Here is a 26760-nt window from a genome sequence, read left to right as displayed (position 1 = left end):
AAATTCAAATGACAAATATTTATATCTATCATTGTGAAAATTTGTAGAGAAGGGCTTATAAAGTAAAATACAGAAATTAAGAGATGATCTGAGAAAATAAATGTTATTTTCCCAATAATTTTAGAATATGCTCATGAAAGTTAGAACAGTGATAACATATTTCAATTAGTTCTTAAATAATTTAGTTAATTTCACTATAATTCACATAATTAAATTTTGCACAATAGATTACTTCTTGACATTGTTATTAATGGACACCTGCCAGCCATATTATATTTTAAGCCGCCTTGCTATCATTTTACAAATGTGTCTTTATGATTATGTGTTGAGATAGAATGTGAACTCTGAAGCAATTGTCCTCTAGTCTTTATAGTAGAAAACACTGCATGGCACATACTACTGATTCTAAATCCCTATATGTTGTTGTGATAAAGTACCTTAAAAGGAGCTTAAGAGAGAAAGGGTTATATGGTTTGTATCCTAGGTTGTAAGTAGTCAGAGGCAAAGGCAGAGATGATTGAATGCATGCAGGCCTGTTGCTTCTTTTCTCTACTTCCAAACAGTCAAGGACTTCAGAGTAGGGAATGTGCCACTCACTGTGGGCTGTGTCCTCCCATATCCGTTGACATTAGTAACCAAGACAGTTCCCACGGCTATGCCATAGACCAAGCCAATGTAGACAGCCCCTCACTGTGCCTCGTCCTAGGTGATTCTTGGTTCTGTTGACCACGGAAGCAAATGCTAACCATGCAGCACCACATAAACTTTTCCTGCAAAGGAGGCTCACTACACCAACGATGCAGTTCCTATTCCTGGCATGCCTGCTGATATGTCACGTCACACTTATTTTCTGAAGATTATTCATTTTAACCAACATAACTGCAAGAACAAAAATTTAAAAGCATCTTTAACTCTTATTTTAAAAAGAAGTCAGGGCCTGAGAATGTCAGGCTAAAGAGAGCACCAGGTTTCTCTCTTGGTGATGAACACTATCTTGATACTATGATGAATGTGTCATTGCACAGAATGCTCCCTGATAGAACCAGCGGGTATGGGGTAGTTATGGGGGGTAGTGAAGCTCCATCAGCCGTCACAGGGTATGGCTCACAGGGAATGTTCGTACTGTGTCAAACCCTCTACTTACAAGGTCATGCAGATTTGAAAAATATTTTTCCTGAGTCTTCAGTTTTTCAATGACTCTAAGAATGCCTTTATTTGTTTGGCCAATCAGATCTTTATAAAAACAGGAATACGTTCCATGTTTCTTACTAATTTTTTTTGTTTGAGGTAACTGTTTTTAAACAAGAAAGCATTGAACATCTTGAGGGGTGTTATTACTTAAACCATCAGCTTCTCGGAGTATGCTGTGATATTGCTGCAACGATATAATAAAAGATTTGTAGCATAAACATAATCAATATATGTGTAAGTTCAGTGACATTTAGGACATTCATGTTACTGTTGGAGCCATAACACTATTTGCCTGGAGACCCCTCTGCATCTTTGAATAATTTGACACATAGAGCTTATAAATATAAACTCTGCATTTTACCACAGGTTCTGTCAAGCAGCATTTCCCTCCATTAGAATGAATTTGATTTCTGTAGGTTCCACATACAGGTGCAATTATATAGTGCATGATACTCCCCGAAAGAGGACATTTCAAACTCCACCACCACCACCACACTGCCTTTGCTCATGGCTCTTTGGACTATGATTGTGTTTTTGTTGTCATTTAGTATGAATATCCATTTAAGTCCATTTTTTCTCTTTTGTTTTCTGTTTCCTGTTTATTCATTTGTTTACTTTTTGTTAGTACACCTGCTGGTGGGTTTGTTAGTACAAAAAATACTTAGACTTTAAAAAGTTCTTTTGCACATCTGGGCCCAGGCATGGGGGCCTGCAGAGACTGATGCACCCATCAAGGACCATCCATGGAGAGGACTTAGACACCCTGCTCAGAAGTAGCTTATAAGCACCTCAGTCTCCATGCGGGTTCCCTAGCAGTTGCCTGGTTTTTGGTCATGTCCCCATGGCAATGAAGCCTTGCCAGGCCAGAGAGAAAGAGGATCCATGCAGTCCTGATGACACTTGATAAGCTAGGGTCAGATGGCAAGGGAGGAGAACTCCCCCTTTCAATGCACTAGGGGAAAGGAATGGGGCAGGGGGCAGAGGGACGGAGGCAGGGACCAGAAGAAGGTGAAGGAGGGGATTACAATCAGAGATAAAATGAATACATTGTAAAAAATAAAAAAATACTTTCTGTAAGCTACATACTATTTCTGCAGCGGCCACACCATTTGACTTTCCCACCACCAAGGTACTGGAGCTGCAAACTCCTCACAGACTCACCCACACTTTTTGTTTTCTGTTCTCATCTTTCAGTTTTCCAAATTGGTTAAAGGAGGTAATGGTTCATATTTTCACCCAGAGTTCTCTAATATTTCTTGAGGTCGTTTCTGACACATCCTGAGAGATACATAATAATTTTTAAAGTGCCTGCTGTTGGAAAGAATAACAATGGGGAGTATACTGTAAAATTTGAAAGTCCTGAATCATGATAGATACAACCTTGTGCTAAAGGAAATTAAATCCTGCTCAGTTTTGCTCAGCTTGCTGAAATGTGTCATCAGTTAAAGGCTCATGACAAGTCAAAAAGAGTCAGGTAGTAAATGAGCTATTTTACTATTTGCATAAATTATAGTTTTATCATACAAAAGTAACACGTAGGTTCCCATGTCTAGAATTACAAGAGGCATTTTTGTCGTTAGGGAGTTGCTGCAGCCATTACCTATGGCTCTGTTTTGTCCAGTACAGTGGACAAAATGTTTTACATGAATTCACGAATCATCATCTGGATTTTTTTAAACGTTTCAAGGAAGATAATATTACAAACGAGAACATTTGCCTCACAGACGTTAAGCATCTTGCTGACCGTTTAACAGAGAAAGCCATGGAACCAGAGCCCAGAATGGAGCCTCCACCCACCCTGCAGTTTCACAGTTTGCCCTCCACACTCCAAACAGACACTTTTAAATTTTCTATGCAAGCCTCAGAATTTAAGAGTTTCAAGGATTTCTGTTCACAGAACTGTACTTACAATTTATCGTAGCTCCACTTAAAAATTAAATTAATTTGTGTTTTCTTTAATTCTTCCAATTCTATCTTCATATCTTGAACCGTTTTGTTGACCTCTGAAAAGCTCTGCCCTGCAGACTATCAATGCAGATGCTGAGACTTATGGGCAACCTTTGGGCAGAGTGCAGGGAATCTTAGGAAAGAAGTGGGAAACAGTAAGATCTGGAGAGGACAGGAACTCCACAAGGAGAACAACAGAACCAAAAAATCTGAGCACGGGGTCTTTCCTGAGACTGATACTCCAACCAAGGACTATGCATGGAGATAACCTAAGACCCCTGAACAGATGTAGCCCATGGCAGTTCAGTATCCAAGTGGGTTACATAGTAATAGGAAGAGATACTGTCTCTGACATGAACTGATTGGCCTGCTCTTTAATTAGCTCCCCTGAGAGGGAATCAGCATTACCAGGCCATAGAAGAAGACATACAGCCACTCCTGATGAGACCTAATTGACTAGGTTCAGAAGGAAGGAAAAGAAAACCTCCCCTATCAGTGGACTTGGGGAGGGGCATGCATGCAGAGGGTGGAGGAAGGGAGGGATTGGGATGGGAGGAGGGAGGGAGCCACAGGGGGGACACAAAGTGAATAAAGTGTAATTAATAAAGAAAAAATAAACATCAAAAATAAATAAATAAATAATTTAATTTAAAAAATTAAATTGATATAACATAATCTTAAAATTTTATGTCTAGTTGGAGTTATCAAAAGCATAAGTACCTGATAGAATTCATTTTATAGCTAGAATGTCGCAGTCTTTATTGACTGCCTAAATGTCTGTTTGTGTTGTGTTTCGCTGAGAATAATTTGATGGAATTACTGCAATAGAGTGCTCATTGGTCAGTGTAAGCACACATAAGAAGACATATAGACTTGGAATCTGATAAGAATGCTCTGGGAAACTAATTGCAACAGAATGAACACCAGAAAGACAGAGCTGAACTATTCTTATCGATCTGATTTAGTCAAGACAATTTTCAGACAATTAAAATCCTCCTTTCTTCACTTTCAGCGTGATTTGTTGATTTTGCTGAGAAAGAACATTTAATGTTTCCATAATAACCACATGGAAGATTTGAGTGTTTCCATAGCAGCATGGCATTTAATGTTTCAATACATTAGGTAGAGTTTTGTACTCAATATTTTACAAGTGAACTTCTGAAAATATAGTAAATGAGTTTAATTCTTGTTACATGATTTATTCATTCTTATCAGACACTGGAAATAAAAGTTATGAAGTTAAGACAATATCCTGGAAAGAACTGATTTATCATAAACTTATTAAAATTATATACCACTAGAATTTAAGACATATATCCCTAAAATACAATGAGGATTTAACAAGGTAATATTTTATATTTGAAAGGAGATAACTACTAGATGATTGGGCTTAGAGATAGTGAAAACTATATAAGGTCCTTAAATTTGAAAATGTATGTGTATTTGATAATTCTTTTTCATGTCTCACTTATTTTTACAGTATCTATTATATTTTGGGAACTGAAATAACATGGTTGTTTAACAATTGTTGATGAGAAGGTCAGAATTGTGGTTTATTCAGTTATGTTGTAAGGACAACATAACTGAAACAGACTTAGCTAAACTTCAGCAAATTCTGTTCAGTTATAGTGTCTGCTTCTATCATGGGGATCATCAGCATGAGTTCTCGAAATAAGTGAGTCTGTCCATAAGTAAACACATTAAAAATGTATTCTACCTTTGGACTTGAAACGTATTTTTTTATTCTCCATTTATTAAAATAGTTTCAAAAAATGGGACCTCATGAAACTGAAAAGCTTCTGTAAAGCAAAGGATACCACCGTCAGTACAAAACAACAGCCTATGGATTGGGAAAGGATCTTCACCAACCCTATATCTGACACAGGGCTAATATCCAGAATATATAAAGAACTCAAGAAGTTAAACAGCAACAAATCAAGTAATTCAATTAAAAAATGGGGTACAGAGCTACAGAGAATTTTCTATAGAGAAACACTTAAAAAATGTTCAACGTCCATAGTCATCAGGAAATGCAAATCAAAATGACCCTGAGATTTGACCTTACACCCATCAGAATGTCTAAGATAAAAAACTCAAGTGGTAGCACATGCTGGAGAGAATGTGGAGAAAAGAGAACCCTCCTCTATTGCTGGCAACAATGTAAACTTAGACAACCACTTTGGAAATCAATCTGACCCTTTCTCAGACAATTAGGAATAGCAATTCAAGATCTAGCTGTAGTACTCCTAGGCATATATCCAAAATATGCTCAAGTATATAACAAGGACATTTGTTCAACCATGTTTGTAGAAGCTTTATTTGTAATAGCCAGAACCTGGAAACAACCCAGATGTCCTTCAGTCGAGGAACAAATACAGAAATTGTGGTACATTTGCACCAATTACAAACAAGGAAATCATGAAATCTGTAGGTAAATGGTGGGAACTAGAAAAGATCATCCTGAGTGAGCTATCCCAGAAGCAGAAAGACACAAATGGTATATACTCACTTATAAGTGGGTATTAGACATATAATATAGGATAAACATACTAAAATCTGTATACCTAAAGAAGCTAAGCAAAAAGGAGGACCCTGGGTAAGATGATCAATCCTTCCTCAGCAAGGCAAATGGGATGGACATAGAAGAGGGAGAAAACAGGGAGTAGGCCAGGAGCCTACCATAGAGGGCCTCTGAAAGACCCTACCTAGTAGAGTATTAAGGCCGATGCTGAGACTCATAACCAAACTTTAGGCAGAGTGCAGGAAATCTTATGAAAGAAGGGGGAGATAGCAAAACCTGGAGAGGACAGGAACTCCACAAGGAGAGCAACAGAACCAAAAAAATATGGGCACAGGGGTCTTTTCTGAGACTGATGCTCCAACCAAGGACCATGCATGTAGATAACCTAGAACCCCTGCTCAGATGGGGTTCAGTCTCCCCATCTGAGTCTCCATGTCTTCAGTCTCCCCATGGAAGCTCAGTCTCCAAGTGGGTTTCCTAGTAATGGGAACAGGGACTGTCTCTGACATGAACTCAGTGGCTAGCTTTTTGATCACCTCCCTCTGATGGGGGTGCAGCCTTACCAGGCCACAGAGGAAAACAATGCAGCAACTTCTGATGAGACCTGATAGACTATGGTCAGAGAGAAGCGGAGGAGGACCTCCAGTATGAGGGGACTTGGAGAGAAGCATGGGAGGAGATGAGGGAGGGAGCATAGAATTGGGAGGGAATGAAGGAGGGGGCTACAGCTGGGAAACAAAGTGAGTAAACCATAATTTATAAAAATAATTTAAAAAGAAAAACTCAACAAATCTAAGTATAACCATAATGACTATTGGTGAGTACATTAAATTACAGATGGTAGTGCAGACCTAGATAGGCTTCATCCCCAATTAATAAATACTTACCAACAACCGTACTTTCTCTTTCTCAGTGAAGGGTTTGAAAATACACTCAGTGTGGATCATTTTCCAACTTGATATAAATTTTCCCTTTCAAGATTATGTAAAAATATAACTTTAATCCTGTGTATCAATTAGAAGACAGAAAAGGTCATCACTGATTGTAACAGCTAATTTTAAATGAGGATTAGTAAGCCTTCTCTAGGCATTTCCAGTGTGTTCCAAATTCTATTCTTCAGAGCTGCATAAAGAATTATTATCATCATTTCCACTGTCCAGATGGAGAATCGATTCTCAAGGGATAGAAGGTTAAAAACTTTGGCCAAGTGACAAAACTTTATTTAACACATATTGCATCTACTTCCCAGAGAGCAGCTAGACATAATTTCTCATCCAGCACCACAGAGCTTTCTCACAGGACTCTCCACAAAATGCATCTTAAGAACCTGGCTATCTAGCCTCAGACTCTGTGCATAAACATGGATTGTCATTTTCCCCTCATCCTTCTGATATAGACCCTTCAAAAGGTACCTACAAAACACACCATGAATGCTTCTGACACTATCTACACCACCCTCTCATCAGGGAGTGTAGCTGAGCCTCACATCCAACCCACTTCCATATCCCTGTCTGCAGCCTACTTGCCCCTGACTAGTTAGAATAACCAATTAGAATATAATTAGAGTCTGTTACGCCTTTGTTCAGTGTCCCACACAGCTTCCCAATATGTGTAGACCCAATTCCCATCTTTACTTACCTTCTATATGTCCCTGGGACATGGTCTTCATGTTCTCCAGCATCATCATGGACTACATACTGTTTGCTATGTATTTTATTCTTATCACACTCGGTTTCTTGGGGTGCAATAAATTTATTCATACACCAAGGACTTTGTCCTTAAATGCTATTCAGTAAAATATGACATAGTAAAATATGACATTCTTTCCTTGTGTCATTAGGGTCTTTGCTTGAATGGCATCTTCATAGAGAAATCTTTTGTGACTATGTTAAGAAAACTATGTTAAGAAAACCTAAATTTCCATTGCTTGCTTCTTTACCTTGTTTGTCATTACAGTAGCGTATTGAAAAGTGTTTAGCAACTGTATTTCTAGGGAATAGCAAATATCTAAGTTAAAGTGTTAGCCACCCTTCATGAGGAAAATAATCCGACAGTGTGGGTATTAGGTAGTGTGGCTAATTGTACACTACCGCATGTAGTAGCATTGGGCACAGCGTTGATGAGATATGATCACACTAGCTTCTGAAAACCATGTGCTCTGGCATGCTGCTTCTTTTTGTCAGAATCTAACTCCACTGAGAAAGGATTTTGGTTTCATCCCTGTATTTCAACAGCAAGGTTATAGGCTGCCACAGTAAAGTCTGTATTACTAAATAATTGCAAAATAAATGGATTAGTGAAGTAATTAAAACACCATTTTGTGCATCTTTCCTATACATTTGTAACTGCAAATTCTATTATTGGTACCTTGGAAAGCAAAAATAAGCCTAGTAATCTCCAAGTGGATTTGATTTCAGGTACAATTGTCTTTCCTACCATGCTTATTTTGGAAGTCATCATAATCCTTAGTTGAATGTTCTTTTGTGTACCAAGAATAAGGACATTCCAATGTGCCCTGTTCATATTCAAGTAATTTCATTTATTTTCAGCTTGCAAAGCCTAATATCCCAGTATATTATGTACCTTAGGCACATAGTACATTTCTAAAGTGTCCATATCAGTCACATCTGCAATTGAAATTATGACCTTTCCTCTCCTTATAGTCAAGCTTTAGAGCTTCCTATCCAGATGTTAAAAGGATTAACTGGAGAATTTTGATAGCTGTGTGGCTCCACTTCTTTCAGCATGATGTTGGCAATGTCAAATGCTGAATGTGGAAGGATGGAGGCACCCGCTTCACACAACATTCATGTCAAATGTGTTTCAGCAACTACCTGTGTTTACTGCACAAATTCAGTGCCCACCCTCCAGTGACTGGCAGCATAGAGGCAGGGCTCATGGAAGCTACGTCACCATCTTTCATCCTTTTTACCGATCTCCACTGACTGACAATTGTAGTCATGTCTTGGTTGTCTGCTATGTGTTCTTATTGAACAGAGTCCTGGGGCTTCATGTCATGAGACACACATGAGACTTGTGCTGCATTTTTATTTCTGGTTTTCTCTCCATCTATATTCATGGGCTCTACTGTCATCTTTTCTTTACTGGGTAGACGTGGTCTTGCAACCTCAGTGCCTGGTATGAGCCAGGATGCTCCAGAAGCCCCTGGATGATGATTCCTGTCCCAATTATTACATATGAATCAAAGTTTGATTCCATGCCAGGGAAAATATTACAATGTCCTAGAGACATGTGGTTTCTTTAAAGCTTTGCTTTAAACTTTTTGACTCAATTTTTTTTGGGGGGGGGTAATGATTTCAGAATCAGAATTCAGGCATAATATTTTATGCTAGGTTAGAAGGAATTGAGTATAGGTTTTTCTAGAGATGCCTTTTATATTAACCACATTAAGGGATGGTTGAAGGCTCACAACAGGGCCCTTGGAACCACAAAAATTCTTCCAAACTATTTACTGGGGGGACAACTTTATAGCCATGATTTAAGATGTTCCTAACCCATTTGGGAAGCTTTCAGTTAGAAGTTATTCTCATGTTATCTTTGGAGATTTCAGTACCCTCTTTCACCCTAAGTTCCCATGTGACTGAACTAGAAAGACTTGGTTGTGATACTAAAGAAGGAAAAAAAAAACTTATCTCATTCTCATCTATTACATATCTCAAAGAGTTCTTGTTAGCAGAAACAAAATTATGCATGCTGAAATGCTGCCAAAAAGTGGTTATTGAATCTTATTTCTCTCAAAGAAAAGGCTATTAGGAGAAGGACAGGAAGCACATTTTTTGCTTGGGAAACTCAAATTAAGGAGACATCACAACTGTCTGTCCAGGGCTTAACAAGGACCTCCCCTATCAGTGGACTGAGTGAGGGGCATGAGTGGAAAAGAGGGATAGAGGGTTGGGTTGAGAGAGGATGAGGGAGGGGGCTACAGTTGGGACACAAAGTGAATAAACTGTAATTAATAAAAATAGATACATTTTAAAATAAGAACTCAGGTTGGTGCTATCCTCTGGGTCTGGGATCTGTACTTATTAATGCAATGTAGGGGTAGTTTCACCCTTTAGGAACTTCCTCTTCTGTTATTTATTTTTCCCTTCAAGGCAAAAAGCTGAATTAGGAAAGTATGATGTAGCTTCAAAATCCACTTCATTTTAAATACATTTTCTTTTTTTAATTTTGAGTCAGTATCTCAATAAGTACCAGGTTTGCTTGGAAGTTATTGTATAGCCCAAGGTGACTTCACATGCATGGCAATCCTTGTCCCTCAATTTTCCCAGTGCTGGGATAGCAGGTATGAGCCACCATGCCAAGAAATTAAATAGCCCCTTTTTCTTTCTGAAGAGAAAGAAAGATTCAGAAAGTTGCAGAATACAGAAGAGTAATGAAAATATGTAGATACTTTAAAGAAGGTGAAAGTGGAGAAAAATAATATAATTTCCAACTGGGTAACTGGTGTCTTTCTGGAGTTGGTTACATTAGGTTGGTGTATGATTCTGAAGCTGCAGGTAATTAAATAGTGACAATATTTAATTTACTATTCTGTAAAGAAAGACACGACAGTAGAGAAACAGATAAGCATGAAAATTGCTGGTGCTACTTGTAATAGGCAAATTGGTAAGTATTCTGACTTGAGGAAAGCATTCATGAACTAAAATCAGAAAGTTTCCACCATCTTTGAGTTTTTTTATTCTGTACCATTAACACTCAATTTCTAAGTTGTTTCATCACTACAAATCTTTCCTATTGTTCCCCAAATGCTTTGAACTACAGTGACTCATTCACTCTAGAATGCCACTATTGGAGAACATGTAGGTTGTCTTTTACCCTGCTCACTGCAGAAGCACAAAAAAAAAAAAAAAAAAAAAGAAAAAAAAAAGAAAAGAAAAGAAAAGAAAAAAAGACAAAAAGACGTGGCTGGGTATTTCTCCAGGGTGAATAATTTTCAGAAGGCAAGCTTTAAACTGTCACAGTTTTGATTGTCTGTGATTCGCACCAATATTACACTCTGTGATGGCTGCACTCAAAGGATGGCGTGCTCTGTGCAGGACTCAGCCTACCTGCTCTTTTACCAGTAGCTGGTGTGAACGCCATGCTGAGCCAATGACTTCCTCACAGGAGGCAGGTCAATCTTTTGAAACCGTAGATTGTTTCAAATGAGAAAGAAGCCCTTGAAGAGAGACTGAGATGTCAAGGGCAGTGCTAAAGACAAGAAAAATGCTTGCCTGCATTTCCCCTGCAGCCAACATTGTTAAAACTGATAGCAACTTAATGAAGCATGGCCCACAAGATGTGTTAATAAGCAGAGGAGGGCTGTGCTCATTCCAATTTGGACTTCCCTTCTTCTTGCTACTAGCTTTAGTAAGGCTGGGCTGAAACCTTGAGCCTTTATGGCTAACAATGCCATTGGGGTTCGTAATTCTTAAAACATGTTTCTTGGTCCCTGAATGCAGTCTAGTCACTGAAAATGCCGAGCTATTTATCAAGGTAATTAAGAAAATGTATTAAACGTTTGCACTTTAGGAACCAGCACTAAATTAATGCCAGTGGTAATACTGTTGTGTGAAAGAGAATTATTTGTTTATTAAAATGAGAAATATTAGTAAGCCTTTTATTCTAATTGTGAAAAAATTCAAATATACACAAAAACATAGAGCATAGCATGAGCATGGCTATCCTCAACGCCTACCCATTTATAAGAATTAACTCATGGCTTACTTCATGTCATTTTTTAAATTCTTATTTATTTATTTTTCTTTTTTTTAGTGTGTGTTGCATACAAACAGTGTGAAGATATGTGTCTTTAGTTTGCACATGTGTAGGCAAGAACGTACTGAGTGTCTTCTTTTACCCATTTCCTTTGGGGTTTCTCAGTGAACCTGAAGCTCATTGTCTCAGCTTTATGTTGGTTGTAAACAAAACCACATCCTACCTAATCTTGAGCCCCAAGATTACTTGGAAGCAAACTCTTGTGCATGTCTTTCTAGGTAATTGTTTCCTTTCATAGCTCTGAAAAATAAACTTTTATTTATTTATTTATTTTTGGTAAATGAAACCATGATCACACAAAAGATCCTGACTTGCTTAATATTAACTGAGATGGAGTTTCATGAGACTCATTGTGCTTGCCTACTGTTTTTGTTTTTGAATGGCTGCCTCGTTTCTTCATAATGCATATGAAGATGCACATCGCATTTATTTGGCTAAGTCTTTCAAATCTCTCCTGATTTATAAATTAATTTTGTTTTAGCTTCCTTGAAATTAATTTATTTACTTGAGGAGTCCTTGATTTGCCCAGTGGAGGGCCTCACATTCCCCCTTTGCTAACTGTCTCTTATAGTATTGTTTGCATACTGCCATGGCTCCTGACAATGGCCCTGTTTAGACTTCCTCTAATTATTGCTTCCTCTAGTTGTTTCACTGTTTCGGCATGACTGTTTTACAGGTAGTGGGCATGCTTCTAACATACTGTAGAAATGTCTGGGTGATATGTTGAGGGATGCCGATGGCCTTTGATGGGCCCTGGTAGCCGTAGATCCCTTAGGAAAGTAGATCTTCCTTCACGATAAAGAGAAGCGAAGTGTGCGCAGCAGGGACCCATCCCACGTGGCCGCCTGTCATCAAAAAGTGTATCCCTTTACTCAGGGTACTTAGATTTTCACGAGTTCTTGGTTCCCCTGGTTTTAATGTTTTAGAAGTTAACTTTATGACAAGCTTGTCCAGCTCTTGGGAAAAAAATCTACATAGTATTCCCAATGAAATAAATAGAATTGCATGTTATTATATGTAGCTGAATGCTAACTGTATATTAATGCAGAGAACTGAAAAGTAACTCGTTTATTTGAACTAGAGTTAAAGATCTTGCTTCTTGTAGAACAAGGCAGAAAGTCCTTCAAGACTGTCTGTTGAAAGTTAGCCATTGATTTAAACCCTTTGTTAAAAAAATCCAATTTCAACAAATAATTGCAAATTTTTCTCTTCACAGAATTGTCATTAGTCATCCAGTCAGATTACTGTTTCTTAGGAAAAATTTTGGTGGCAGAACGATTCATTTTCAAATGTGCTAATTTCCTGAGTGCAATGTGAGCACTTAAAAAAATATGTTTTAATTGAGAGCAGAGTGTTCCTGTTCCTCTGTGACCTTCCAGAGCCACTTACCCCCTAGGCAGAGCAGCACATCTGCTTACCTGCCAACCTCAGTCACTTCATGCTCAGCAATGCTAAGACATTTGCAGGACGGGGAGATACGTGGCCTACAACAGAATAACTAAGTGACAATTACAGATCCTTTTAGTACATGGAATATTAGAAATGAGTTTTCTGAAGACTGAAAGCATGGGCCAGCACACTGCTATGTCATTCTGGCTTTCCTGAATGAAATAGATAAATGGAAACACAGCTCACCCAGAATATAATGACTGTGGTTGTTTTTAGGTTAATTTTTCTGTTTTTAAGTTTAAAGCCTCACTTAAAACCATTCAAATATGGTGTTTAACTTAAATTTGAGGTTTGCAATGCCATCATCAGAACATACATCCTGTTTTTTTTTTTTTTAATGTGCTATAATTTTTCTCAGACATTTGTGTGGTGTAAGGGTCACCATACATGGGAGAAAAGTGTTGTGCACATTTTCCCTGCATACAGACTTGCACTGACTTTCGCTACTCAGCCCATGCCAGGCTCCTGCTTCTGCCAACGCTCCATCTACAAGGCTCTGGACCTCCATGGCAGCCATTCTGGGGGCTTTGGGGTGAGACCTTTGCTTTTCTTCAACAACGCTCACGAATCTTCCAGTAAAAGACTGAGCTCTCTTCATTCATTTATCTTTGCTGTTACTGGATTTGGTTTTGTTTCCTAATTTTCCTTTTGTGGTCATAGACAAAACAATCACAATCATATGAACTGTGTTCTTCAACTGAAGCAAAGAAACACAGATAACTCTATGAGCATCTCGAATTCCTCTCTAACCTTGAAAATTCATTCTTTCGATAATCTTTTCTGGTCTTGAATTAGGTCACCCTCATCACTTTAAAATAAGATGGACAAATGACACAATTGAACTCATGTACCATTCCAAAGCAAAGAACACAGATGAGGTTTCAGAATATATTGGTAATGGTAGACTGTATCACAGCTGCTAGAAATGTTAAAACTGATAGCATGGACAAAAGCAGGTATTAAGGTACTGCAGAGATTCCTGCTGGCAGCTGCTGGCTTTAGTTCCCAAATGGACAGCAGTGCAGAGAAGGGAGCAGTGGGCAAAACAGTACAGAAATTAGATGGGCACCTGCTGGTCTCATAAGCAATAAGTGGAAAAGACTCTGAGGAGTCTGAGTTGGGTCAGGTCTTGCCTGGAGGACCTACACTGTTGCTTACAGCCGGAGGCTTCATCGATTTGTTCCATTCTTAAGGTATCATATTCATCCTGGCTCTTTTTAGGGAAAAAAAATCATTTTATTCATGTTGTGAGTGTGTGAACGTGTGTGTGTGTGTGTGTGTGTGTGTGTGTGTGTGTGTGTGTGTGCGTGTGTAGGAAGCGTAGGTCCTCACACCTATTTGCATGTGGAGGCCAGAAGAGAGTGTCAGAGGTCTTCTTATAGGATTTTGCGTGTTGCTTGGGCTGTTATGTGGGTACTAGAGAACTCTGGTCCTGATGGCACAACAGACACTCTTAACTGCCGAGCCATCTTTCCAGCCCTTGTCCTGATTCTTTTAACTGTTTAAAAACGATGCTAAAAATCTCTGTAGTATACCAAACACAGTACTTTCTGGTAGCAACCTTTTGAGTATCAAGGTACCTGGAGAAAGAAGAACCCTAAAAGTCCTAGAAGTCAATCTTAAAGAAGGCACTCAGCAACGCATAGATAGAGCTGGTTTTCAGTACCATCTATACCTTGTAGCTTGTGTGTGAGAGCTCAGAAAACCAGCACCAGGGCAGTACTCAGAGCACACCAAGCTCTCGGGTTACTTACTTCAGGCAGTGTTGTACGAGATCATATTATTTTAGCCATGACGTGGAAAAGTATCTTTCTGTGACACTTGTGTGTTCTAATCATCCTTGGACTGAAAGGTCCCTTCAGAAGGACCCCTTTTTTGCCAGTTATGTAGTAAGTGAAACCACACTCTCAATACTCCAATTACTGGAGAAGGAACCTGTACTTCAACACCACAGCAGAGGTAGTTACGTGATTTTCAGTTATACGCGTGAGGGAGCAGCAAGCATAGCAGGAACTAGAAAGTTCCCTCCATTAAAATTTCAGGTATTTGGTGTTATTTTAAAACTTATTTTGAATCTTTTCTCCAGGTGCTAAGTTTTTTAAAACACCCTCCCACTAAAAAAAAAAAAAAAAAAAAAAAGAAAGGAAAAACTGAGCAAACCAAAACTAAAACAACAACCACCAAAAAACAAAACAAAACAAAAACAAAAAACAAAACAAATCAAGCAAGCAACCAACAAGGAGTCATTTGTATATCACATTGATACAATATGGTCATTGAAGCCTGGGGGTCTTACTGGATCTTATTTGCTTTCCTTGCTGCAGCTTCCCACTGTAACAGATGGCACCTTTTTTTTTTTTTTTTTAAATCAGGAATATGGCATTAACACTACTGCTTTTGAAGAGTCTTAATATGGAAAACACAAGAAACAGTTAATAAAAACAGCACAGACAACATTAAAGAGCTATTCTGTTTGAGGCATTGAAAACGTGAAGTACTTAGAAAAATCTCTTACATTTTTCACATTCATTCTCTGAAGCCTTCAGAGAACGCTTGTATTCATTGTGTTTTTGAATAATGCTATTTACCGCACTTTAAGAAGTTTATTTATAATAGTAAATGCCAACAAGTTTAATTAATGTTTCATGAGTTGTTAGAAGAATCCATAGAAACAGAAGAAAGAAGGACATTGTTTTGAAATGGTGCTCTTTTGATATTTTAAAAAGCAGTGACTCCTTTTCTACGGCGCTTAATACTGGCTCTTATACTGAATTACAGAATGAGGCTCTGAGATATTTTGTTTAAAAAGTTTTCATCTATTATTCCCGAGCCAACACAGATGCTCTGGAATCATAAATCTGTATCACATCCCCCAGGAGAAGTTGGCCTGTTCCTCTATCAGCTTGCTGAGCAGCTTGCTAAACAAACTTCCTTATCTGTAACCTCCGTGTAGCCTTATTTTTCTTATGGACTAACTGTGAGCTCTAATATGTTTCATTGTCTTTCGTTTTTTTTATCTTTAAAAAAAATCTCTGCACAGTTTTTTTTTTTTTTCTGGAAGAAAAGATACCAGCTCAAATGTTTGTATTGCACATACTCTTTTCCAAAGAGATGCCAGTACATTGTACTCACTAGCTCTTCCTTGGGTGGCCTTTGGAAAGGAAATACTAGGAAGTGGCATGTTGAAGAGTTTGCTTACTTTCAATAGAACATCAAGGCTGGATAAGATCAGCAGAAGAGAAATGTACACCAAGTCATGTATGCCCTGGTGTTGCCTGGGATTCAGGCTCAAGCAAGCAGAAATAGTCATAGCTAAACTAAGAGTAGGAACATAGATTCTAGAGTGACCTGATTATTCAGCTATATGTAATAAATGTTAAATACACATCATCTCAAAATATGGTAGTAAAAATGATGCCAGTTTTAAAGCCCTGGTTCTCTGGGTGCTCACAATTTAGTTGTTCTCTTTTCTTATTGTCGTAAGGCCTGACAGGGTTGCCTTGGAAATACTGGCAACTATGTAGAGACTATTTCTTTACCGTGCCATAGAGTCCCTTTTACAGTCCTTGCAAGGGATCAGTTGCCATGTTCCTCAAAAAGTCTCCTCATATGGAATTTGTGTGATGGATTGTTGACTAGGATCTACTCAAATGGAGATATTTCCTTAAGGGCAACACCTTCAATTTCAGTAACAGCAAATACTGTGGATTATGGGGTATGATCCACCCGGCTCATAGGAAGCCAGATCCCTACACTAGGTTGAGGTAGAGGAATCACAAGTTCTAGGCAAGTTAGGGCAAATGAAACTAAGGTACAGACTCAGCACCATGGTAGTATATTCTCCTAGGGTGTGAGAGGCTCTGAGGTTAAGATGCACAACCACAAAATAATTTTGTTTCTAAGTAGAACATATGAGTTAATAGAAGTAACATAACAGGACAGTGGGGTGAATAAACACTCCTTTCATGCTACCTCTCCTTGATTCTGCATTCTTAAATAAACAGCTTTAACATGGTCATGAACAGTCTTGTCTCAAACGTATAAGCATTTTAATGCTTGTATGTACATAAATAGATGTGTGTCTCTGAAATTACAGTAAATATAAACTAGGGGCTGCAGAGATGGCTTAGTGGTTAACACTCTCGTGTGCAAATGTGAGGATTGTGGGTATGGTAGCCTGCTTAAAATTCCAGCACTGGAAGGCAGATGCAGGACAACCCTAAAATAAAGTGTTCCCTAAATTTAGCCATATTGGCAAGCTCTGGGTTCGGTGGAAGATTCTGCCTCAATGGATCAGATAAGAACAGTCAAGGAAGACTCAAAACATCAATGTTGGGTGAACACACATAGAGACACAAAAGAAAACTCATAAATACTGCCCATTTATATGCACTTATTGGAAAAGAATGGCACGAGCTATAATACCTCCTGGCTAGTCTTCTTGGGTTTTGTCTGTTGTCCTCTAGAAAGAGATGATGTTTAAGTGGTTGGACAACAGTGATTTGGCAGCAGAAGGAATTCAGCCTGTTAGCCAGCAGCTTTCCCACAACTTTGTCTAATCAGTAAATGCCAGCTCAAATTGTGTTTTTTTTTTCAACACACATGGTGTGCCTGCCTTCACAGAAACATCTTCCAGAAACAGTCATGTTTTATATTACCCCATATATATATATATATTTGTATTTTAAATATATATTTACATATATATGTATATAAAATAAATATATTTTTATAAATATATAAACATATATTTATATAAATATATAATATATAAACATAAATATATAATATTTATAAATATATGTTAATTATAAATATATAAATATATTTATATAGAAATATATATTTATAATATATTATAAATATAAACATAAATATAAACATATATTTATATATTTATGTTTATATATTATATATTTATATAAATATATGTTTATATATTTATATAATAAATTAACTATATAAATATATTTATTTATTATATTTATTTATTAAATAAAATAAATAAATTATTAAATTATTTTATTATATTAATTAATTATATTAATTAATTAAATTATATTATTAATTTAATATATTATTAAATTAAATAAAAAATATATTTATAGGCAAGTTAGGGCAAATGAAACTAAGGTACAGACTCAGGACCATGGTGGTATAATCTACTGTGTGAGAGGCTCTGAGTTTAAGTCTCACAACCACAAAATAATTTTGTTACTAAGTAAGACATACAAGTTAATACAAGTAACATAACAGGAAAGTGCGATTAATAAACACTCCTCATGTGCTACCTCTCCTTGAATCCACAACTTAAATAAACAGCTTTAACATGGTCATGAACAGTCTTGTCTCAAACGTAAATAAATTAAAAATAAATATAATAAAATTAAATAAATTAAAATAAATATGAATATAAATTAAATATATAAACATATTTATTTAAAATATATAATACAAATATTTCTTATCTGTAAGTATCACACAGATGCTATACATGAAGTCAGTGAGCTCTAATGGCCAGGATGCTTTCTCTGGAATGTTCCTTTCAGGATTCCCTCTATAACACAGGAGGACTTTTCATCACATTCACCTAGTTTGTCCTACTAGTGACTCCATCCATCATCCAGACCTTAAAGCTGTCAAGATCCCTATATGGTATAGGATTTCCCAACCTGGTAATTATCGTATTGCTTTATTGTTACTTTTCATGGCTTATCATTTCCATTCTAGAGAGATGGTACTTTTATCTAGCTTGCATCTATATGTCTGCCTAGGATACTACACAGAAATGTCACGTTATAATACCTGGACATTCTATTTTAGGCTTTTAGATTGCATTGCAGACACATATACATCGTCACAAACATCTTTCTTTCTTTCTCTTTGTTCATCAAATTGTATGCAGATTTGAAGGTAGACAGTCACTGCTTCCAATGCATTCTGTCCACTGGGTTTACTCTGTCAAATTGTAGCAATGATGCCTCTTCCTTCCCTGATTTTACATGTTGACTTCTTATAGAGAAAGCACAGAAACACCCATTTAATATGTTCTAGTTTCAATTGCTTGCCAGCATGTTACTGGGATTTCTACTCCATGTTTTCTATGTGGGGATACAGAGAAATACGTATTTATTTGATATCTACTCCAAGTGTGTTTCCAGGTAGCCAATCTACAGTCTTCCATTTAATCAAGTGTTGTCTTGGGATTTGCCTAGTCTTGATCTTAATTCATAGACAATAAAACTACAGGTAGGAAAAAATAGTCTTGCCAGGTTTGCGCATATGCCGGACCCACAGTTTGAGCACAGGAATGCACACCTGCAGTGCCATATCATTTTTGATGTCATACACAAGGTCTGCATTTTTGAGGATTAAGTGCATTTAAATATGCATGCTTTATTTTTGCACATGTTTTCTTGACTCCCGTATGAGGCGAGAAAACGAACATGCAGAGCCTTTGAACGTTGATGCTGTAAGAGAACTTTAAAGAACTACGTGACGCAATGCTGGCGAGTGGTTAGAGAAGTCCACTCTTATCTCACTGCTTTCAAAGTCATGTTGGTCAAAACGACACAACTTGTCACAGCAAAAGAGCTATTGAAGATGGACATGCAATACTAAAATCAGTTTTGCAGAACACAATTGAGTTACAAAACAAAATCGGAGGCAGACTCTGAGTTAGCAGCCACTCTTCAATTTGCATAACTAAGAACTTTTGAACTCAAAGCTGTGCTTTTGTCACTCATCTTTAGGTGTTCCAGATTGCCTATGTGATTGTGAAAGCAGCCAACTCCCCTCGACCTGGAAACTGGATTTTGGAACGTTCGCTGGATAATGTGGAGTACAAACCTTGGCAGTATCACGCAGTGACAGACACAGAGTGCCTGACCCTCTACAATATCTATCCCCGCACCGGACCACCATCCTATGCCAAGGATGATGAGGTCATCTGTACTTCATTTTATTCCAAGATCCACCCTTTAGAGAATGGAGAGGTAAGACGGAGAAGCTGCATTGAATACTGTAAAATAGCTCTGTCAGAAAGACATGAACATATCAGTAATTAATGTCAGGGAGGTTTTAAAATGGAATTTAGCAGAAGTAGATTTAAATGTGTTATTAAATAATAAAAAAAAGAAAACCCAAGGTGATTGGAATGTTAACTACCTTCATGTGTTTCCTCTCTCCAATAATGATCAGACATGAGGAAATGGGTTTAGCTGGGAAGCCAGAGATTAATTTTGCAGGTGAAGAGACTTCCAATAATGACAGTTGCTAGTGACTAGAGAAAGACTGGAGACCTAAAGAAGGCTCTACAGTATGCACACACAATCTGAGGATAGAAACAAAGGAGAGAATTTGTGAAGAAAACAAAACAAAACAAAAAGCACCATCTACCCACCCAACCAACAAACCTACAGCAATACTAAAATATCAACCATATACAAAGAAATCATGTCAGGTTTTGTATGCATTTCTGCTGTCACCATGGAAGGCCAGAGTGTGACATGATCCCTTTGGTGAAGTCTTCCTGAAAGGTCATGTACAGGTGCTTAAGTTCTTAATTATATGCAAACACGCATAATTCAAGAAGGTTCAGTTACCCTGTGGTGTTTTTGTTTTGTTTTGCTCCTGGAGATAATATTCTAGTTTTTATTAGTTAGTTTTAAGCCAGGTGTGACTCCCTTGATGCTAGTTGTGTGTTCTTGAGCCTGTTGCTTAAATTCTCTATGCTTCATTCCATAAACTAAGAACCCTAGAGATAGTTAACATGTTTGCTTGTGATCAAATGAAAATGTGATCATGATCAAAAGAATTATTGCACTTAAAGCTATCTATGGGCATGTGTCTTGAAACATTTATCACAAGATAAAAATATCATTAAATGGCTAATAAATTTAATGGACCAACCTGCCAGACATTGAAGATTTTTGTAACCTACCTTGCATATGCTCAGAGAAATTCCACCAGTCTAGCTTGAGCAATTATATCTAACACAAAGTCCATTTTACATCCAAGAGTTGAGTAGCTTGTGCAATTTGATGAAGACTCTATTGAAACTAAAACAGTATGCATGTGTGAGAGCGGGAGACACAGAGGAGTGATTTGAAGACGTGAGATGTGAAATCAAAGTGTTCCAGAAACACAACCTGTTGCAGAGTGCTCATTGTTTCTTGTTGTGACATGGAGCTGATGGAAACGTGTAGCTAAAGCTATTAGGCTTCACGAGAAGGGACTGCCTGGAAAACATCCAGATTGAAATCATATTTCTATTGAATACATAACATTTTTCAGCAAAACAAGGTAAAAACTGAAACATTCCTATATGGGAGACAGTCTGTACTCCTGTCTGATAGTCTGTCCCCAATCCAGTATCCAAGGATCATAGCATCTTTTATACACACTTCCTGAAACCCACATTCCCATTTTGTTATCCCTACTATAGCCAATCTAGATTACCCCTAAGTACCTCTGAGAAAGAAGCTTGCATTTGGACATAATTCTCCCAGCCTCCTCTTTGGAAATTTAATTCTACAAATTCAAAACAGTACCCTTACTCTATCTCAAATTCTACATTAAAAATAACATATGTGGAGGAACATCAAGTTAAATATATCAAACCCTCCAAGCTCATTTGTATTTTAAAGTATCATAATTTTGTTTTTCTAAATTAACATACAAAAGCGGGTTTCATTATGACATTTTCATAAACATGTACACTGCACCTTGCTCATACTCTCCCAGCCTCCCACTACTGACCCATGTCCCTCCTGTCCCCTCTCATATGTTAAACACTTCAGGATATTCTAATAACATTTAGATAATGCCCACCCTAATTCTATGTCAAGTGACTATGAAATGGATCTTTGTCTTATGTATTAGCTTTGAGTTGTAAATGATTTACTTTTCTATAAACTCTGAAATGTAATTTTAGATGTTTGTGTTTTCAATATCAATAGAAGTGATAGTGAAAAAAGGAAAAAAAGTATTGACTACTCAATAAATTGCAATGATATGAGGACCACAAGGGAAATTGGTAGGGCCACAGAGGAAATCGGTAGAATGAGTGCACCACTCCTATCCACAAGATGAGTTGGAAAATTCCTTTGAGCAGATAATTTTAAATTTCAAGACCAATATATAACATTAGCTTCATAACATTTCTGTGTTAAACAAATACATGATAGAAATTATTATGGTATATGTTGCTAGGGAGAGAATCCTAAGGATGTAACCATTTTGTCTTTGCATATTTTATTGTTTTCTGAGTTCCATTTTTGGTGTAGAGAGCAGAGCTACCCAAACTATGTTCCTCAAGGTGTTTTGTCTTTAATTTCCTTGTAGGTGTTTATATTTGCCTTTGGATTGCAATAGTATGGTTATGATGCTCCAACTCCTAAAGCCAATGGCCATTTACTGTTATTTAAATTCAGTCTCACTTACTTGAATCGTGGTAGAATTTGGCTGGTTAGCTGTACTGGCCACACTCTGAGTGTGCAGTTGGTAGGTAGGACAAGTCACTATCACGCTGGCTTCCGAAGATTAGGGTGCCTTTGACCTCGAAGAGTCCTGTTGGGAAGTGCTGCTCTTGGTGAACTCAATCTATTTTTGAGACTGGGATTTCATTTTGTTTTACACATCTGTAGAGTGAATCATTTCAGGGTGTAGTTCCACAAGTCTTGCTTCTGTCAGTCTGCGGCAACGCCAGTTAAAAAACCGCCACTACGTGCTTTACACTTCTCTTTCTCACTTGTGCCGTCAGTATTCTTTGTCCATTTTCCCTTTTGTATATTTACATACATATTTTATCATGCCATATTTTAGTGTATTAAATTATGCCCAGAGCTACGTAATAATCTGCTGAAACCATTTATAGAAATCTGATTTTGTTTATAATAATGTTTCATTTCTATAATTTCTCGGGTTTATTTTCAAGTCGAAGTTTAGAGTTTTCTAGTTCTCCTTTGGATTTTCATATTTACTAAACCTTAAGTTTAGGGAGCTGGAGAGGTAAGTCATTGGTGAAAAGAACGCACTGTTTTTAAACAGGATTTGGTTTCAACTCCCAGCACCTGGGGGCGACTCACAGTTGCCTGGAACTCAGCTTCCGGGACCTGCTGCCCTCTGGCTTATCTTCAGACCCACATGGACATACATTACACATAGTTAACAATTGATAAGATATTAATCTAATAATGTAATTTGTGTTGGACCTATCAGTGTTGTGGCTTTATATCCTAGAGTACAAAGTTATAATTATTGGAAATTTTTGTTTGATAACTCAATGTCTGGTATTTGTGGATATAGTTTGTTGTCCAATTGCTAACTGCCACTTTTTTACATTGTCCATATCTGCATATCCCTGATTTACATCGCATAACAAAATTGTAGTTGAAAATGTTTGTTAGGCCACAGAGGAGGACTTTGCAGCCAGCCCTGAAGATACCTGATAAAACAGGGTCAGATGAAAGGGGAGGAGGTCCTCCCCTATCAGGGGACTTGGAAAGGGGCAGGGAGGAGACCAGGGAGGGAGTGTGGGGTTGGGGAGGGAATGAGGGAGCGGGATACAGCTGGGACACAGAGTTAACAAAATGTAACTAAAAATAAAAATAAAATAAAATAAAATAAAATAAAATAAAAATGTAAAAAAAAAAAAAAAGAAAATGTTTGTGGAAACAATTGAAGGACTGAGATAGGATCTTCCTGTGAGAATTTTCTGATGCTTCTGGCACCTCATAGCAATCCGGATCATCCTTTAAAGAATTTACATGTTTAAATTCCTCGGACATTCAGATGAGTAAAGTTCTGGCTAAACCTGGCTACAGCTGCTTTAATTCCAGTCACACGTATTCCTGGGCTTCCTGACTTTGGAGACTGAGCTAATATGCATGAAATTTATTAAATTCTCCTGATCTCTCCAAGTTTCAGAATCCAGCTTTTGCCCTTGTAATATAGCAGGGTTTGCCAAAAGCGTTTCTTGGTTTCCTCTGCCGTGTTTAGGGGAGACCACACTACAGGACTAGGTTTGCCGTGGTGTACTAGTATCTCTCTAGACTTTAATTTTCATCCTCTTGATCACTCTCACATGGCTGTAAGTGGATGCTCTTGTAAATTTTATGTCACTTGGTTGGTGTTTGTCTCTGGAAATGTTAGTCCTGGTCATCTGACCTGCTAGAAACAGAATCAGATTTATACCTTTATGTTTAAATTTTGGAACTGTGTTATATTAACATGATTATAAGATGCAGAGAAGCATGGCATATTTTCACACTGCTATTGCTACAGAGGATGTCTTACACAATGTATTTGTCAAATAGTCACTCTTCACTGGTATCATTATGGACCAAAGTACTTACTTATTTATTAGGTAATTGTTAGTTTTTCCATCAGTGTCCAATTCAGGAGACAACATTGCATCTAGAATTGTGTTTCTTTCATAAGCACTGATCTGTAATAATTATAAGAGGTATATTAAGACCTGTTGAAAAATATTTTGTAGACTATATTCAGTTTAGACTTGGCTGATGTCTTATAATTAAATTGACTTGGTTTGGGGGATGACTATAATGGAAGAACAAAATTTCTCTTGCACCCCATATTTAATTTAATATACAGTTTTGTGCATTTTCTTCTTATTCATTCATGAGATTATGCTTCTAAATAACTTTTTCATTGGGACAATAGTGTCTAAATATTCACCACAATCTGAAATGCATGTTTTTGACTCATCATGGAATAACCATTTTTATCCAGACCTTCATAATATCCTTTAAATATAAAATGAAGTAATTAATTAAAAAGAGATTATCTTTAAAGACCATCAATGAAAAAAAAAGACAAGATGAAACAAGCACATTGCTCTATTAATTATAATACAACAATATAACATTTTTTTAGGGTTAAGTATAGACTATAAATAGAAAATCATCTTCTCACGACCCATGCCCAATCCAATGAATATATGTTGATGACATTGTCACTTGTTTTGAGAAATTTGACGATATGCCCAAACTATCAAGATATTCTAAAATATTGTTTCCAGTAGATAATACACCATGGTCAGGTTAAAAAAATAGTCAGGTTAATTCAGCATTGATCTAGTAAAGGCTGGGCAATGTCTTGTTCCGAGCCTAGAGTATGAAAATGCCTCCGACTGAGCCATCATGCAGAATTCTGACTATTCCAGCAATCCCTTTCCTGTTGGCTGCCTCATGCCTGCTGTTTACCCCAGCGCCGGACTCGCTAACCTTCCCTGGTTTTCCTCAGCAACACTCTACATGGTTTTCAAGAGATTAAAAAAAAATGTTTACCACGCAGCCTCCCTCTGAGGGAACTTCAGGGTTGCACTAAGTTCCAAGATAAGAAGGTTCAAGGACTACCAAGAAAGATAATAACTCCGCACGCTGGGCTTGAATCCTAAGGGAGCAGAGAAGCGTGCTGTGAGCTGTGATAACACAGGTGCATCATGCATTAGGGCCTGGCACAGGAGGGAGGTGGAGGACCACCGGGAGATAACCCGTGTGTTGTTATCCAGGTTGAAAACCATAGGAGGCATTGGGAGAAAAGCCTTTAGAGTTCAATTTTAGAAAAAAGCAATTTTGGGTCATCGGTGCGGCGGGGACGCAGCAGGAATTTGCTTTCCTCTGGTCAGAGAGAATGATCTGCAGTCAGTGATGGGAGATGCAGGCTATGAGGCAGCAGAGCACAGGGAGCCTCCACTGCTTCCTGAGCCCAGCCACAGGATAGAGCCCTAAAGGGGCTCCCATAGCCATACCTCCCACTGTGCTGCAGAGTCACCCTACTATCTATCTACAATGAGTGCTGCGGCGGCACAGCGTCATTGCTCCAGAAGCTACTGAGAACAGCTCGCACGACTCACGCCCAGGACTGCTGCTTGGAGACACCACGGAGAAGTTGGACTTACATGTAAATCTCATCAACCACTTACCAAAGATTTTTTGGGGGGAGAAGGGGCTGGGAAAATAGAGTCGTCTGTTCATATGTTGGGAAGCATGTTTTAAACATGTGCTCCTGATGCCCTTGATTCTGAAGTCTCGACTCCTGGCTTGCTGTTCAGACAATTCCAGCTTTCTCAGTCCCCGGAGAAGAACAGAGTAACGGGTTACTTCAAGCAAGAAAGTTGGTAATTCGTAACTGAAGAAAGTCAATAAGCATATTGATCTCAGGAAACCAAATAGGATTAGTGAGCCCAGTCTCTTGGTGCTTTAGAGCTGGGTCTATAACCTGGACTGTACTCAGTTACTGATGGTTGAAGGGGTGGAAGAGAGAGGAATTACAACATGGTGTTGAGAAGCATGACTGTATGGACAGTAATGCTTTAGGGATCCTAAAATCAAAATTTTAATCACTGGTTTCTGGTTATATGAAATTTCCCTGTCCTGTGGCTGGGATTGTTACTTTTAATTTATTTGGATAGTTGCTAGACCGACAGCTGAATATTCATGGTTTCCATGGTGATTTTGGATCAACTTTTTCATACAGAAACCTTTCTGTTATTTACAAGTGATTTTCTTTCCTTATTACCACAACCCTTCCCATCCCACAGGAGTGAATCTCAGTGGAACTTAGATTCCCTTTGAGTTTACTTTTGAAATGTAGCAATCGAAAATAGAAATCCCCAGAGACCATCATTAATTCTTGAAGACACTTCTTTTGGAATACCATGTTTACAGCTTTGATATTATTTTGATTTCTTATGTGACAGAATTTTATATAGTAAGACAGAATAGCTTTCATTCTCTTTTGATCACCTGATATTATGATGATAGTTGGAATTGAAAATTACTACAGAAAGAAGATACAAATGTAGCATGTTAGAAAATGCTTCCTAGATTTTTCTTTGATGTAAT

The 26760-nt window shown here is 37.7% G+C and overlaps 1 protein-coding gene across 1 annotated transcript in view; it reads left to right on the top strand.

The window, feature by feature from the left end:
- The window catches only part of Lama2 (laminin subunit alpha 2), a 602337-nt gene that overhangs the window by 166138 nt on the left and 409439 nt on the right, over positions 1–26760 (top strand). The window contains exon 4 of the mRNA XM_055599236.1: positions 19642–19884. Within this exon, the coding sequence (XP_055455211.1) occupies positions 19642–19884 (243 nt within the window). The remainder of the gene's footprint in view (positions 1–19641; positions 19885–26760) is intronic.

This window comes from Psammomys obesus, unplaced genomic scaffold (assembly GCF_907164565.1).
Source record: "Psammomys obesus unplaced genomic scaffold, mPsaObe1.curated_primary_1811, whole genome shotgun sequence".
Taxonomy (NCBI): Eukaryota; Metazoa; Chordata; class Mammalia; order Rodentia; family Muridae; genus Psammomys; species Psammomys obesus.
This window is presented reverse-complemented; position numbering and strand designations above follow the sequence as displayed.